This window comes from Balaenoptera ricei, chromosome X (assembly GCF_028023285.1).
Source record: "Balaenoptera ricei isolate mBalRic1 chromosome X, mBalRic1.hap2, whole genome shotgun sequence".
Taxonomy (NCBI): Eukaryota; Metazoa; Chordata; class Mammalia; order Artiodactyla; family Balaenopteridae; genus Balaenoptera; species Balaenoptera ricei.
Window position 1 is genome coordinate 68,775,813 of NC_082660.1, and position 13,848 is coordinate 68,789,660.

General features: G+C 36.6%; 1 protein-coding gene across 2 annotated transcripts in view; it reads right to left on the reverse strand.

The window, feature by feature from the left end:
• Positions 1-269: 269 nt before the first annotated feature.
• Positions 270-13,848, reverse strand: part of MAGT1 (magnesium transporter 1) — a 50,080-nt gene continuing 36,501 nt past the window's right edge. For both annotated transcript variants that reach the window (XM_059911020.1, XM_059911021.1), the window contains exons 8-10: positions 6,035-6,109; positions 3,561-3,651; positions 270-2,281 (exon numbers count right to left, since the gene is read on the reverse strand). In XM_059911020.1, coding sequence (XP_059767003.1) covers positions 2,266-2,281; positions 3,561-3,651; positions 6,035-6,109 — 182 coding nt within the window. In that variant the 3' untranslated portion in view covers positions 270-2,265. The remainder of the gene's footprint in view (positions 2,282-3,560; positions 3,652-6,034; positions 6,110-13,848) is intronic.

A 13,848-nucleotide genomic window follows, 5' to 3' on the forward strand; every position in this document is an offset into this window, starting at 1 on the left:
AATGAACCATTGAAAACAGTCATTCATTTACTTATCTTGGTTGTTTTGACTAATCTAATGGGTGACAGCATTAATGAAGGATAATGCATGGAATCCTGGAAGAATGTGTCTCAGTCCAGAAATACCTAAGTAAATTGGCCTATCAAATTCACTGTCATTAGGACAATAAGAAATTTAACTATAATTTCAAAATGGTATGTCCTAATATTACAATTCTAGTTTAGTGTTTTAAATTCACCTCTCCTTAGTTGTTAACCAGAAACTCAGAATTTAGATTGTAAAAGTTTATTGATATGATCAAAAAGCAAACAGCCAGACATTTGGTTATCTTTGCCACTACAATGTGTCATTTTAAATAGTATTTTAAATGCATAACAAATAATATTTAAACCATTACTAGAAAAGTTAATTAAGAGTCTACTTAAGGCACTTCAGATGAAAGCTAATTTCAACATTTCCACAAAAGTAACACTATTCTAAGTGTAGTAAATCTGCTCTCTACAGATTTTAGCCAGAATGCAACTTCTCTCCTTAAAGAAGAAGAAGAATGTGCTCTTAAGAGACAAAACAAATACAGAAAAACTGTCATTCTTTCAATGTTCGTTGCAAATTATCTGGAGCTATACATTTTACATGGCAGTAATATTCCCCTGGTTAGTATGTACAAATCAGGGTATATTCACACAAGTCTCATAAGAATCACAGCATAAAGTTACTTGGCCTGAGAGAAGTACAAGAACAGCAGATAAGGAATCCAGAATCATACAATTTACAGTGGAGCAACAAAAACAGGCTCCACTAGAGAGTAAATATCCCCTCACCCACCAAATCTACTAACAAAAACAAAAACAAAACCCCCACATACAACATGTCTTCTTAGGCAATTATATCCATCTCTTTCTTCAAACCTCTATTATATAAGACTTCCAGACCACGTGGGAGAGATATTAGATGGTAAATAGTAGCAGGCAGTCACAGTATTATTTTAATGTAATAATACTTCTAAGATTTCTTAAAATTTTTTTTTCATTATCAGAATTCTCATATTTCCATTAATAGTGGCATTTCTGGATACTCTTTATAGCTATGGGGGAGGTTATAGCTAGATCTAATGATAACCATCAACTTTCATTCTTCACAGAAATTTGGTTAGCACATACAGTTATTTTCACTGACAGAAGAAAAGATAAAACTCAAAACTTCTTCAAACGATTACTTTGTTCTCCACTTAAAGTGAGAAAATGAAGGCTAAAATAATAGCAAAAAACAGAACAGCTTTCAAGAAACATTTACTTTCTATTCACAGGCAACAGCTTAATATTTCATGATTTTATTTTCCCAATCTAGGGGAGTCCTTTTCCTAAACACAAGGGTTAATGAAATATGTTGCAACTGTAATACAGATATCAACTTAACCAGATGAACCTAGCTTTTTCTCTTAGGTACAAATGAAATAAGTGATGAGCTCTAATTTGCAGAAACGTTTTAGACCATTTTAAATTTACACTGATTTTAGCACTAAGCTACATTTTTATTAGAAAGGGGCCCACCTTAAATAAAGGAAAACTAGGGAGACAGAATGAGCCTGAAATCTTTCCAAATACAGGTAGTTAATACCACACTCATGCAGAAATCATAATCCTGCATTTAGAGATACTTCTTAATGTCTACAGCTACCAAGAAGCATAGTTTGCACTGCATTTCAGGAGGAAAGATGGAGGAGGACTGGCTAGTCTTTTTTTCTAAAGTCTAGACATGTACTCTGAAGAATGGTGTTCCATTTTCAGAAGACACATAGCACATATGATTTCTCTGCCCAAAAGGAAAGATGTGCAAAGTATACACATCCATGCAAAGATGGAAAAGTTAAGAATGGATTCTTGATGTTGTTATCAGAACTGCCCCCCACACATTTGGATAAGATAATAAAAAATCAGATGGTCAAAAGTTAACTAAAGCAGTTTTGAACCTTGTTGTAACTAAAATGAAGTAGTAGTTTAAAATTTTTTTTTAAATATTTAATTCCACAAAGTTTACTGGGAAGGGAAGGTTAAGAGGAGAATCATATCCAAATACTTCATGATTTTGATGGAAAATTGCTTCTTAAGGCACTATACATCTTCTTTGGTTAAATGATTAACTATTTTAATCACTTGAAAAAAAGAGGTAATACAAAATACACAAATTGCATCCTTCTCTTCACACACAAGTTTTTCATTTTTCAATTTCCATTACTCCAGTGTCTACATATCTCTGGAATCCTTTTCAACTCATCAGAAAGCTGAAACAAAAATATATACCAATCTATTAGTCTGTGAAAGAAAAGTAGTCTTTACTTCTAATAAATATCTTGATTTTTTCAGATCAAAGAACGTTTGGGTACATGTATAATAAACTTTGAGTATCAATCACAAAAAGTGAGAAACACTGAGATATTGAGGTAGTCTTAGGAGAAAAGGAAATAGAAATAACTTTGAGTTAAAATATCTCCTGGAGACACCAATTAATAACTGAATCAACCACGGTGATCAAATAAGTAACAGAAGTCCCAGCTTCTGGGGAGCAGAAGATTACCCTTGCATCCCAGCTAGTATTCTATAGGGGATAAATTATTTTAAAATATACATACACAGAAGAATAAAAGTATAAAGCTGGAGGATTATAAGTCAAGGATCAAAGTTCTAGTAGGTTTTGGTCTTAAAATTAAATAAGTTTGCAGAAAATGCAAAAGATTAAGTTGTTCACTAATCAAAATGCATTTAGGAATGTTACAATATAATGAACTGATCAGGGAGTGTTTCAAAATTACCTACTAAAAACTTGTGTTAAAAATACGAAGAATGAATGTGTCTCAAAAATATCACTTGATATATTTCACCTTTAGTGTTCATAGTCGGTTATACAACAGGACAATGTTGTATTAAAAGAATAGGAATTAGAGTAAATGGCACTCAGATTATAAAACTAACTCACAACATTCCCCATTGTGTACTGGTACATTTATTTTGGCTAGTAACAGAATAAAACCAAGAACTTATAACCAGGAGAATAATGTCTTCCCTGAGCCTTAGAGATCTCTATGAACATTTCAAGCCAATTAGACCTTCTTAAACAATCTTTCTTATTATACACTCTACAAACTGGATTCTAATCAAATATTCTGTTTATGCCAGCTAAAGAGCCTGAAAAGTAGAGTGAGAAGTTTTAAAAAACATTAGAAAAATAATTCTGTCCTCAAAAACACGTAAAGTATGCAGATAAGGAACTGTATGAGTAGATAGGGTATAAAATGTTCTAATCATTATGTGTTTGATAGATTTCTAGGTTAAATTAGGTGAAGTCAGAATAACCCTGAATGATGTTCCTGAGAAATTACAGGCTATTGTTCATTGTATCATAATTATTTTAATTTCTATAAGCAACATACCTAAATTAAAGCCTACCTCTTTGCTTTAGAAGCTAGAGTAATTTGGCGATACAGTCAAAAAAATTATAAAGCAACATCAACTCTAACGATTGTAAGTATAGATAATCACTATATAAATGAAAAATAATCATACCTATATGGATATCCATGATATTTAGATCTGAAAATAGAGAGCATCCAACTGAAGAATAATACAACGAGTCCAATACCAGCCACACACATTACTGCAGAAAAATAAAAGGAGAGTAAAATGAGCATGTTAAGCATAATAAAGAGCAAGAGCATAACTTGTAGGCTATACTTCCAAGAGTAAAAAGCAAGGGCTTTAATTTACTGGTAAATCTAAACTGTACAACAAATTTCATCCCCATTCTTATATCTTCAGCAGTCTGCCTTCTCCTTTAATTTGCTCCATTACAATATAATAGAATAGTTCCATTTACATACTTGTGTAATTTAATTGTATGAAATAATGAATTTCATTAAAGCCATCACAGTCAAGAATTTAGTGTTAAATACACTGTTTTATGACTGACAAGAAAATAACTCACTCACTTATTAAACTCCTTTTAAATCCTTAGTATGGCCTTATTTATTATTGAGAAATATTCACTTAAAGACATCTGGCAATATCATTGTGAAAGCCTTACTTGAAAGTATTTTATTCATTCACCGGTAACTACACTGCTTGTATGAGGAACTCCTTCAACATGGATTCCTCATTTGAATTATGAGGGGAAAAAACCCGCCCAGATTCCTAGCCCTAAATTCATAGCTCTCTCCATTAATCCCACATGCTCTGGTTTAGCATAGTAGTTACCAACCTTAACTCTAGATGCTGACCCTACAATGCTCAAGTATGATTCACATAACATGAGGCTCTTTGAGTCCCTGGACTAAGACTGGCTAAGCAGCATAGAGGGAGGGGTGTGGGAAAGCATGTGTGCTACAGCAATGGAAGCTCCAGGGAAACTGGAGCTCCATATTTATTGGCCGATACTAAAAACAACTTTTAGTTTTGTTATACTTAGAGAATAACTTTTTCCTTTAAAAATTTTCACACAATATGATTAGGGGCCAAAATGTAAACGTTAAACATATTTTTTCTGAGTATTAACACATGCTCTTTGGAGAAGTCTTTTTTTTTCCCTAATCAAATGCACACATACATGTATATATACAGTTTCACTCTGAATATATATTTGTATTCTACTTTTTTCACGTATCTAAGAGTGCTTCAGGTAGTTCTTGGTACATAATAGGTGCTAAAGAAATATTTATTATTACTATTTGTGACTATTTCATTAAGTTAGAATCTTAGAAGTAGATCAAATTGTGACTATTTTAATATATGTCACCAAAATGTTTTACAATTTAAATTCATGCCAGCAGTGTAGTACCCAGATGGCCTTTCCCCAATAATGAATACTGAAATAGGCAATTTTTCAAAAGTCAGGAATGAAAGGATGTATATTGACCGGATGAAAAATTGTTACATTAGTTCTATTTTTCTAATATGTAAAAATTCATTTCAATTCAGCAAAATACGTATCTCCCAAATTTAAAATCCAATGTCATCACCTTTTTTCTAGAAGTAAATAGATTTATTAACCTAGGTTAATTTTGATGACATTTAACTCTTTAACCATAAAAAGAAAACTCTTAGACTGATTTCATGTTAAGTAAAGTAAATTACATTGTTTACATTTCTTGGTAACAAATATCAGTGTGTGAATATTCTAATATATAAAAAGTCTATGCAAACCAGTAGGAAAAGGAATAAGACTCTAATACGTAAATGGTAAAAGACAAAAAGACATTTTACAGAAGGGAAAGCACAAACAGCTAATAAACATCTAAGAAAATATTCAACTATACTAATAACCAAAGAAGTACAAAATAATATATTTCCCCCTTATCTGATTAACAAATATACACATACACATTTTTAATGAGGTTATCTAATGTTGATAAAGTTACAGTGAAACAAGCATTCTGAAATACAACTGGTAGGAATCTAAATTATTAAAACATTTGGGGAAAGAATTTGGCATCATCAGCTTAAAACGTCAAGATAATTGAAAATACTCATACATAGGACCACACAGTCATTCTACTTTAAGGAATTACTATGAAAGAGGATAAAGTTTAATATGCACCATAATAGTCACTAAATAAGTATTATAATGAAAGTTAGGAAAAAAGTAAACACTTAACAAAATCAGAATGGTTAAGTAAATTACAGTATAGACTATAAATTAAAAATTATGTATGGGAAAGTATTAGTGAAATATTTTAACTCTGGTTAAAAAGGGGTGGTATAAGATTCAAAGTATTATACATACAGTTGAAAAGATGTTTTTACAAATGGAAGGAACTTATATTACGTTAAAATTATTAGCTTTTCAATGGTGGAATAATGGGTAACTCTCCTCCGAAATGTTTCATTCTCCTATTTTCCCCCACATTTTCTACAATGAGCACATATTACTTTTATAATAGTAAATAAGTAAAATAATATAACTAAGAGGGGAAGTGATTAAAAGGACATTCTTTTTTCTGTATTAAAGGCAGAATTGCTACATTTTGGCATATGATATGACTTACTCTTTCGCTTTCCAATATCCATGTCAGATGTAGCAGCTTCACATAAAAGCACCATCCCCAAGGTAACCCCACCATCTTAGAAAAATTGTTTAAGGAGAAATTCACACAGACAAAAATGACATACAACTTTAATATTCCTAGAATAATATAGAATGAATAAATATATAAACCTTCTATTCTCAATTACAAAAAATTATAACTACGCAATCTGGTGTCTACATAGTATGACAATTATTTACTATGAAGATATAATAAAAAAATTAAGGTTAGAAAATTACTTTATTTGAACAAATAAAAACTGATATTTTAAACAAATGTCTGATATTTGTTTTTAAATACTGTCTGATATCAGTATTTAAAACTGATATTTAAACTCATAGGTGAAATATGAGTTTTCCTCTAAAACTGTACTTTGAAATAAACTTCTGGAACATTCTTCCAACTATTGTGCCAATCTCATACACATTTTAAAAAATTAAATAGCCATTTTGAATATTTCAACCACCCTCCAAAAAAGAACACACTTGAAATGTACACCATTTAAAGAATAGCAACTAATTTTTATTTGAAAAATAACTTACCAAAATTTTCCAGAATTTCAACAATTAACCTTTAAAGCACAAATTACTACTAAACTACCTAAATTGTCCTATTCTAATAAAAAGAGAAAATCCTGCGAGCCATAACCTCACTTTTATTCAGCTTAATATAGAAGCTATATAAATACAAAATAGACTTACTCGTGCAAAAGGTAACACATGGCATGGAAGAACAGTAAAATAAGAAAAATCACATTTTGAAACAAATAGAATGTGTTCTAGTAGAAAAGAGAGATTCACCCTGCAGTTTGGTGAATACAAACAGCAGTTTAAAATGCTCATATTAATTATGCATATACATATGCACATTGTATGCTACCTCATGTGGGTATAATTAAACAGAAAGGGACATAAACTCATTCATGTTTTTTGTTGCTTAGCCAAGTTGTCTTCTCCAGCGATTATTTTTTTTCTTACGAGGGTTCTTTGTATGCATGTAAGCATAAAGACTGATCATTTCTATAGGCTTTGGCTATAGGTACTCTGATTAATGGTTGAGACTTTTGTTTTTGGAATGGTTTGTTTCTGTATCATGGTCTATGAGTTTTCCATCTTACAGTATACCACCAAGGTCCAGCTATCAAGAGCTATGATGCACTTCCATATGTATTGTTTCATTTCATTTATAGACTCTTTAAACTTTTACTATTACACTTTTACTGCCTGTTATAGGGAGGCACTATTAGTTGGAGTCACAAAGTTAGAGGAAATACAGACCATTCCTTGGACAAGTTTACACTCTAGTGGGGGGATACAAACAATAAATAATAAATAATTACATAATCATGATGACATGTTACCCTGAGAGAACTAAATAGAAAATAGAGGAGGTGGTATTCCATAACATACAGGAACTAGGCTATTAAACGAGCTACTAGGGGGACTTCCCTGCTGGTGCAGTGGTTAAGAATCTGCCTGCCAATGCAGGGGACACAGGTTTGATCCCTGGTCTGGGAAGATCCCACATGCCGTGGAGCAACTAAGCCTGTGCTCCACAACTACTGAGCCTGCGCTCTAGAGCTCACGCACCACAACTACTGAAGCCCGTGCGCCCTAGAGCCTGCGAGCCACAACTACTGAGCCCACGTGCCACAACTACTGAGCCTGTGTGCTGCAACTAGTGAGCCCGTGTGCCGCAACTACTGAAACCCGCGCAATCTAGGGCCTGCGTGCCGCAACTACTGAGCCCATGTGCTGCAACTACTGAAGCCCACACACTTAGAGCCCATGCTCCGCAACCAGAGAAGCCACAACGAGAAGCCCCTGCACCGCAATGAAGAGTAGCCTCCACTCGCCGCAACTAGAGAAAGCCTGCGTGCAGCAACAAAGACCCAACACAGCCAAAAATAAATTGAAAAAAATTAAATTAAAAAAATTAAATAAAAGAAATAAACGAGCTAGTAGGTTTGGGGTTCAAGATGGCGGAGTAGGAGGATGTGAGCTCACCTCCCCCAACAAACATATCAAAAATACATCTAAATGTGGAATAATTCTCATGGAAACATAACTGGACACTGGCAGAAGAAATCCTATACAAGCAAAACTGAAAGGAAGATCTCCATTTAACCGGGTAGGTCAGGAAAAAAAAGGCGTCGGGTCAGGACCTACCCCTCCTGGAGGGATCTGTAAGGAAGAGAAGGTCCACATGGGCGGATCCTCACCCTGGGGAGCGAGCAGGTCATGTCACAATCTGGGCATCCCAGTCTTTGCCTGCTAGGAAATCTGCTGGGACAGACAAAAGGGCTAGAGAAGCTTAGACTCTACTTGCAAGGAGCACACGAGTGATGGCTTGCTAACCATCAGGGCAGAGTGAGCCCTGCACTGATGTCTGTCACCACACCACAGTCCCAACCTGAAGGGGTGGACACCCTGGCTGTGCTCACTCCACCCTACAGCCTGGCGCGAGATCTGGGCAAAGACTTGGTCTATCTACGCAGAGACAGACCAGGTTGCCTAGGGTGGTACCACAAGAACATGCAGCAGCTAAGTGCTGAAATCTCAGGAAGACAGGCCCTGGGAGAGGACTCATCTAGCTATGCAAAGACTGCCTGGAGGGCCTGGGGTGTGGTCCAGCTGTACACAGTTGTTCCTATTGCAGTGGCACCTAGGCTCTGCCAACTCCACACCCTAGCTTAGTCCTAGATCTGGGGCAGACAGGTCCTGGGAGAAGACTGCCACAGAGGCAGCCCAGATCTCTCATGGCAGTGCAGCCATCTCAATTCCTGCAGCCACAATGCTCCAACCCCCACAGCCTTGAACTAGATCTGGGACAAACACAACAAAGGGATGCAATCTTGTACTGCTTCGGAGCGGAACTGTGGATAGCTACACAGGCAGCACATAAGTCCTCTGTGACTGCATAGGCCTCACTTGCTTCAGCAATCACCTCTGTTGGGGCAGGGCATGGATTCAAGGGCAATGGAGCCTGATTGAACCCGACCCTCAGGGCTTCTATTCCAAGAACTGGGGAGCAGACCCTGCCCCTAACAGGGTAGGGACAGCCATGGAGCAGAAAGGAAGCCCACCTCATATCCTGCACAGTCTCTAGATACTCCAACACCAACCACAACCCCCATCAAGGGGATAATGACCAGCACACTCTGAGGAAAGATGTGGCTGGCATCCACACCAAAACCACCCTCGCAGCAAAAACGTTGGACACACACAGTCTATACTGGGATGCTCCCACTTAAAAACACCCCTTTAAGACCACAGTAGATAACTGTTTCTCCTGAAATCATAGAGACAGAGAATGTTAAGTAAAATGAAAAGGCAGAGGAACTACTCCCAATTAAAGAACAAGAGAAATCCCCAGAGAAAACAAATAATGAAACAGAGCTCACCAGTCTACTAGACCCCAAGTTCAAAAAGGTGGTAATAAAAATAACTGAATTAAGAAAGATTATCGATAGAAATGCAGATCATTATAACAAGGAACTAGATAAAGAAAGGATTCTAAAGGCAGCAAGAGAAAAACAGTCAGTTACAAGGGAACCCCCATAAGGCTATCAGCTGATTTCTCTGCAGAAACTTTTCAGGCCAGAAGGGAGTGGCATGATATACTCAAAGTCCTGTAAGGGAAAAACCTGAAATCAGGAGAGCCAGCAAGATTATCATTTAGAATAGAAGGAGAGAGAAAGAATTTCTCAGACAAGCAAAAACTAAAAGAATTCAGCAATACTAAACCTACCCTAAAAGAAATATTGAAGTGTCTTCTCTAAATAGAAAAGAAGCAAGGATCTATAGGAAAGGGAAAACCACAACAGTAAAGGCAAATACATAAAAGGGTTTAAGATCACTTAAATAAACCAGTACATAGATTTAAAAAACAATTTAAAAAATTTTAAAAGTGACTGTAACTACAGTAAACAGTAAAAGGTTAAGCATGAAGATGTAAAATAGGACATCAAAATCACAAAATGTGGGGGAGGGGAGTATATGCATATAATTGAATATATATATATATAGCGTAGGCCGAAAGGTTCGTTTTTCCATAAGATGGCTCTAGTAGCACTTAGTTGTCTTTAACTTCATTTGAAACAATTTTGTTAGACTGTATGTGACAGCTGTCATATCAGCGTGCATTTAAAAAAAACTTATCAAAATTGGTGAATTTTTGTGTAACCATTTTAATATTGAAGATGGGGGGAAATAGCAACATTTTCAGCATATTATGCTTTATTATTTCAAGAAAGGTAAAAACGCAACTGAAATGCAAAAAACGGTTTGTGCAGTGTATGGAGAAGGTGCTGTGACTGATCGAACACGTCAAAAGTGGTTTGCGGGGCTTCCCTGGTGGCGCAGTGGTTAAGAATCCGCCTGCCAAAGCAGGGGACACAGGTTTGAGCCCTGGTCCAGGAAGATCCCACATGCCATGGAGCAACTAAGCCTGTGTACCACAACCACTGAGCCTGCACTCTACAGCCCACAAGCCACAACTACTGAGCCCGTGCGCCCTAGAGCCCGTGCTCTGCAACAAGAGAAGCCACCTCAATGAGAAGTACGCGCAGCGCAATGAAGAGGAGCCCTCACTCGCTGCAACTACAGAAAGCCCGCGTGCAGCAACGAACACCCAATGCAGCCAAAAATAGAATAAATAAATTTATAAAAACAAAAAAAGTGGTTTGCAAAGTTTCGTGCTGGAGATTTATCGCTGGATGATGTGCCACGGTCGGGTAGACCAGTTGAAGTTGATAGCAATCAAATCGAGACATTAAGTGAGAACAATCAACGTTATACCACGTGGGAGATAGCTGACATACTCAAAATATCCAAAACAAGTGCTGAAAATCATTTGCACCAGCTTGGTTATATGAATCGCTTTGATGTTCGGGTTCCACATAAGTTAAGCAAAAAAAAACCTTCTTGACCGTATTTCCACATGTGATCCTCTACTGAAAAGTAACGAAAATGTTCCGTCTTTAAAACATATTGTTACAGGCAATGAAAAGTGGATACTGTACAACAATGTGGAACAGAAGAGATCGTGGGTCAAGCGAAATGATCCACCACCAACCACACCAAAGACCAGTCTTCATCCAAAGAAGGTGATGTTGTGTATATGGTGGGATTGGAAGGGAGTCCTCTATTATGAGCTCCTTCCGGAAAACCAAACAATTAATTCCAACAAGTACTGCTCTCAATTAGACCAACTGAAAGCGGAACTTGATGAAAAGCGTCCAGAATTAGTCAACAGAAAACGCATAATCTTCCATCAGGATAACGCTAAACCGCATGTTTCTTTGATGACCAGGCAAAAACTGTTACAACTTGGCTGGGAAGTTCTGATTCATCCGCCCTATTCACCAGACGTTGCACCTTCGGATTTCCATTTATTTCGGTCTTTACAAAATTCTCTTAATGGAAAAAATTTCAATTCCCTGGAAGACTGTAAAAGGCACCTGGAACAGTTCTTTGCTCAAAAAGATAAAAAGTTTTGGGAGGATGGAATTATGAAGTTGCCTGAAAAATGGCAGAAGGTAGTGGAACAAAAGGGTGAAGACGTTGTTCAATAAAGTTCTTGGTGAAAATGAAAAATGTGTCCTTTATTTTTACTTAAAAACCAAAGGTACTTTTTGGCCAACCCAATATATATGAATCTATGTACGAAACAGAAACAGACTCATAGACATAGAAAACAAACTTATGATTATGAAAGGGGAGAGGGAGGGAGGGACAAATTAGGGTTATGGGATTAACAAACACAAACTACTATACATAAAATAGATAAGCGACAAGGATTTACTGTATAGCACAGGGAATTATATTCAATATCTTGTAATAACCTATAATGGAATATAATCTGAAAAAAAACTGAATCAGTATGTTGTACACCTGAAACTAACACAAATATTGTAAATCAACTATACTTCAATAAAAAAATAAAAGAGCCAGTAGAAGAAAGTACATTATATGTGATGAAGGCAAAGATATTTGTATAAAATGAACCATAAGTATAGAATTGTGGAAAAATGTTTGTTACTTTGATTATTATTGTCCAAGCTATACTTAAACAATTTCTTTGCCGACTGAATTAGCAGTTTAAAAAAATAATACATAACGATGGTTAGGACTTGCCAGGGAAAGCAGGGCACGTATATATTTCTGGCAGCAAACCTCCCTACCCACCCGCCTTTTTTTTTTGGCCGCACTGAGTGCTATGTGGGATCTTAGTTCCCTGACCAGGGATTGAACCCGCACCCCCTGCAGTGGACGCACAGAATCTTAATCACTGGACCGCCAGGGAAGTCCCTCCTACCCTTAAATTTAAGCAAAAGCCTTTTGGAAGACAATTTGGACAAAACACGAAGAGCAACAGACAGGTTTACACACTTTGTTTCATACTTCTGGAAATTCAGAGATATGCCAATTACTATTTTTTTTTTTTTTGGCTGTGCCACGTGTCTTGCAGGATCTTATTTCCCTGACCAGGGATCGAACCTGGGCCCCCAGCAGTGAAAGCCTGGAATCCTAACCACTGGACCACCAGGGAATGCTGTCAATTATTTTTATACCCAAGAAAACATTCTTTCCAATATTCACCAATAGGAGAATAATTGAATTATGATATATCCATTATAAAGACATTGATAATGATGACTATTTTTCCTTTTCCTTGCCAATATTTTCTTATTGCTCTGTAATTCTCATGCACTTTTATAACTTTGAAGGCCATATACAATTTATTAAATGCTTATAATACATTAAAAAACCAAACTGTGTGTGAAGTATGTCTGTAACTATAAAAAATGGAACTCCTCTTAGTCATCTAGATGATGGGATGACAAGGTAGGGCAAATGACATTACCATCAAGTCACTGCGCAGATTCTCTAACAGCCTGGGCTACAACTGATTCCAATATATCAATGTAAGGACCCCTTGGCTGAGAAGCACAACTCGAGGAACATTACATTTATTCACCTTGTTGATTTGCTCCGCAGAGTCACTGTTTATGCATTCAGGTGGGTAAACTATGATCAGTAATACTAAGAAATGCAGACTGCTACCTATCTGATATCACTGTTACCTATTCTTGCAGCTTACAGAGACATCAATTTTCAGATGTGAGAAAGTAAAAATCTGCCCTGCCATCCGAGAGGATGGGCCAACACACATATAAAGTAGCTGCACAGTTTACAGGAAATAATATTTCTCCCTAGGACATGCTGCAGCTGTAAAATGTCAAAATAAACCCTGTCTTTGAGTAACTACAGCTTTCATACTCAACGAGGAACCTTGTTCTCTAAAATCGTAGACTGATTCAAATTATATCAGTAAGAAGGAAACATTCCATTCTTGACTGGAGGATCTAAGTTACTCAATTTACAAGTACAATTTCTAAGTAGCCTCAATTTACAACCAAAGTACAGAGCTTTAAAAAAGGAGTTTCTGGGTTTCCCTGGTGGTGCAGTGGTTAAGAATCCACCTGCCAATGCAGGGGACACGGGTTCGAGCCCTGGTCTGGGAAGATCCCACATGCTGCAGAGCAACTAAGACTGCAAGCCACAACTACTGAGCCCATGTGCCACAACTACTGAAGCCCACACGCCTAGAGCCTGTGCCCTGCAACAAGAGAAGCCACTGCAACGAGAAGCCCACACACTGCAACAAAGAGTAGCCCAGCTTGCCACAACTAGAGAAAGCCTGCATGCAGCAACGAAGGCCCAACGCAGACAAAAATAAATTAATTAATTTAATTAAAAAAAAAAGGAGTT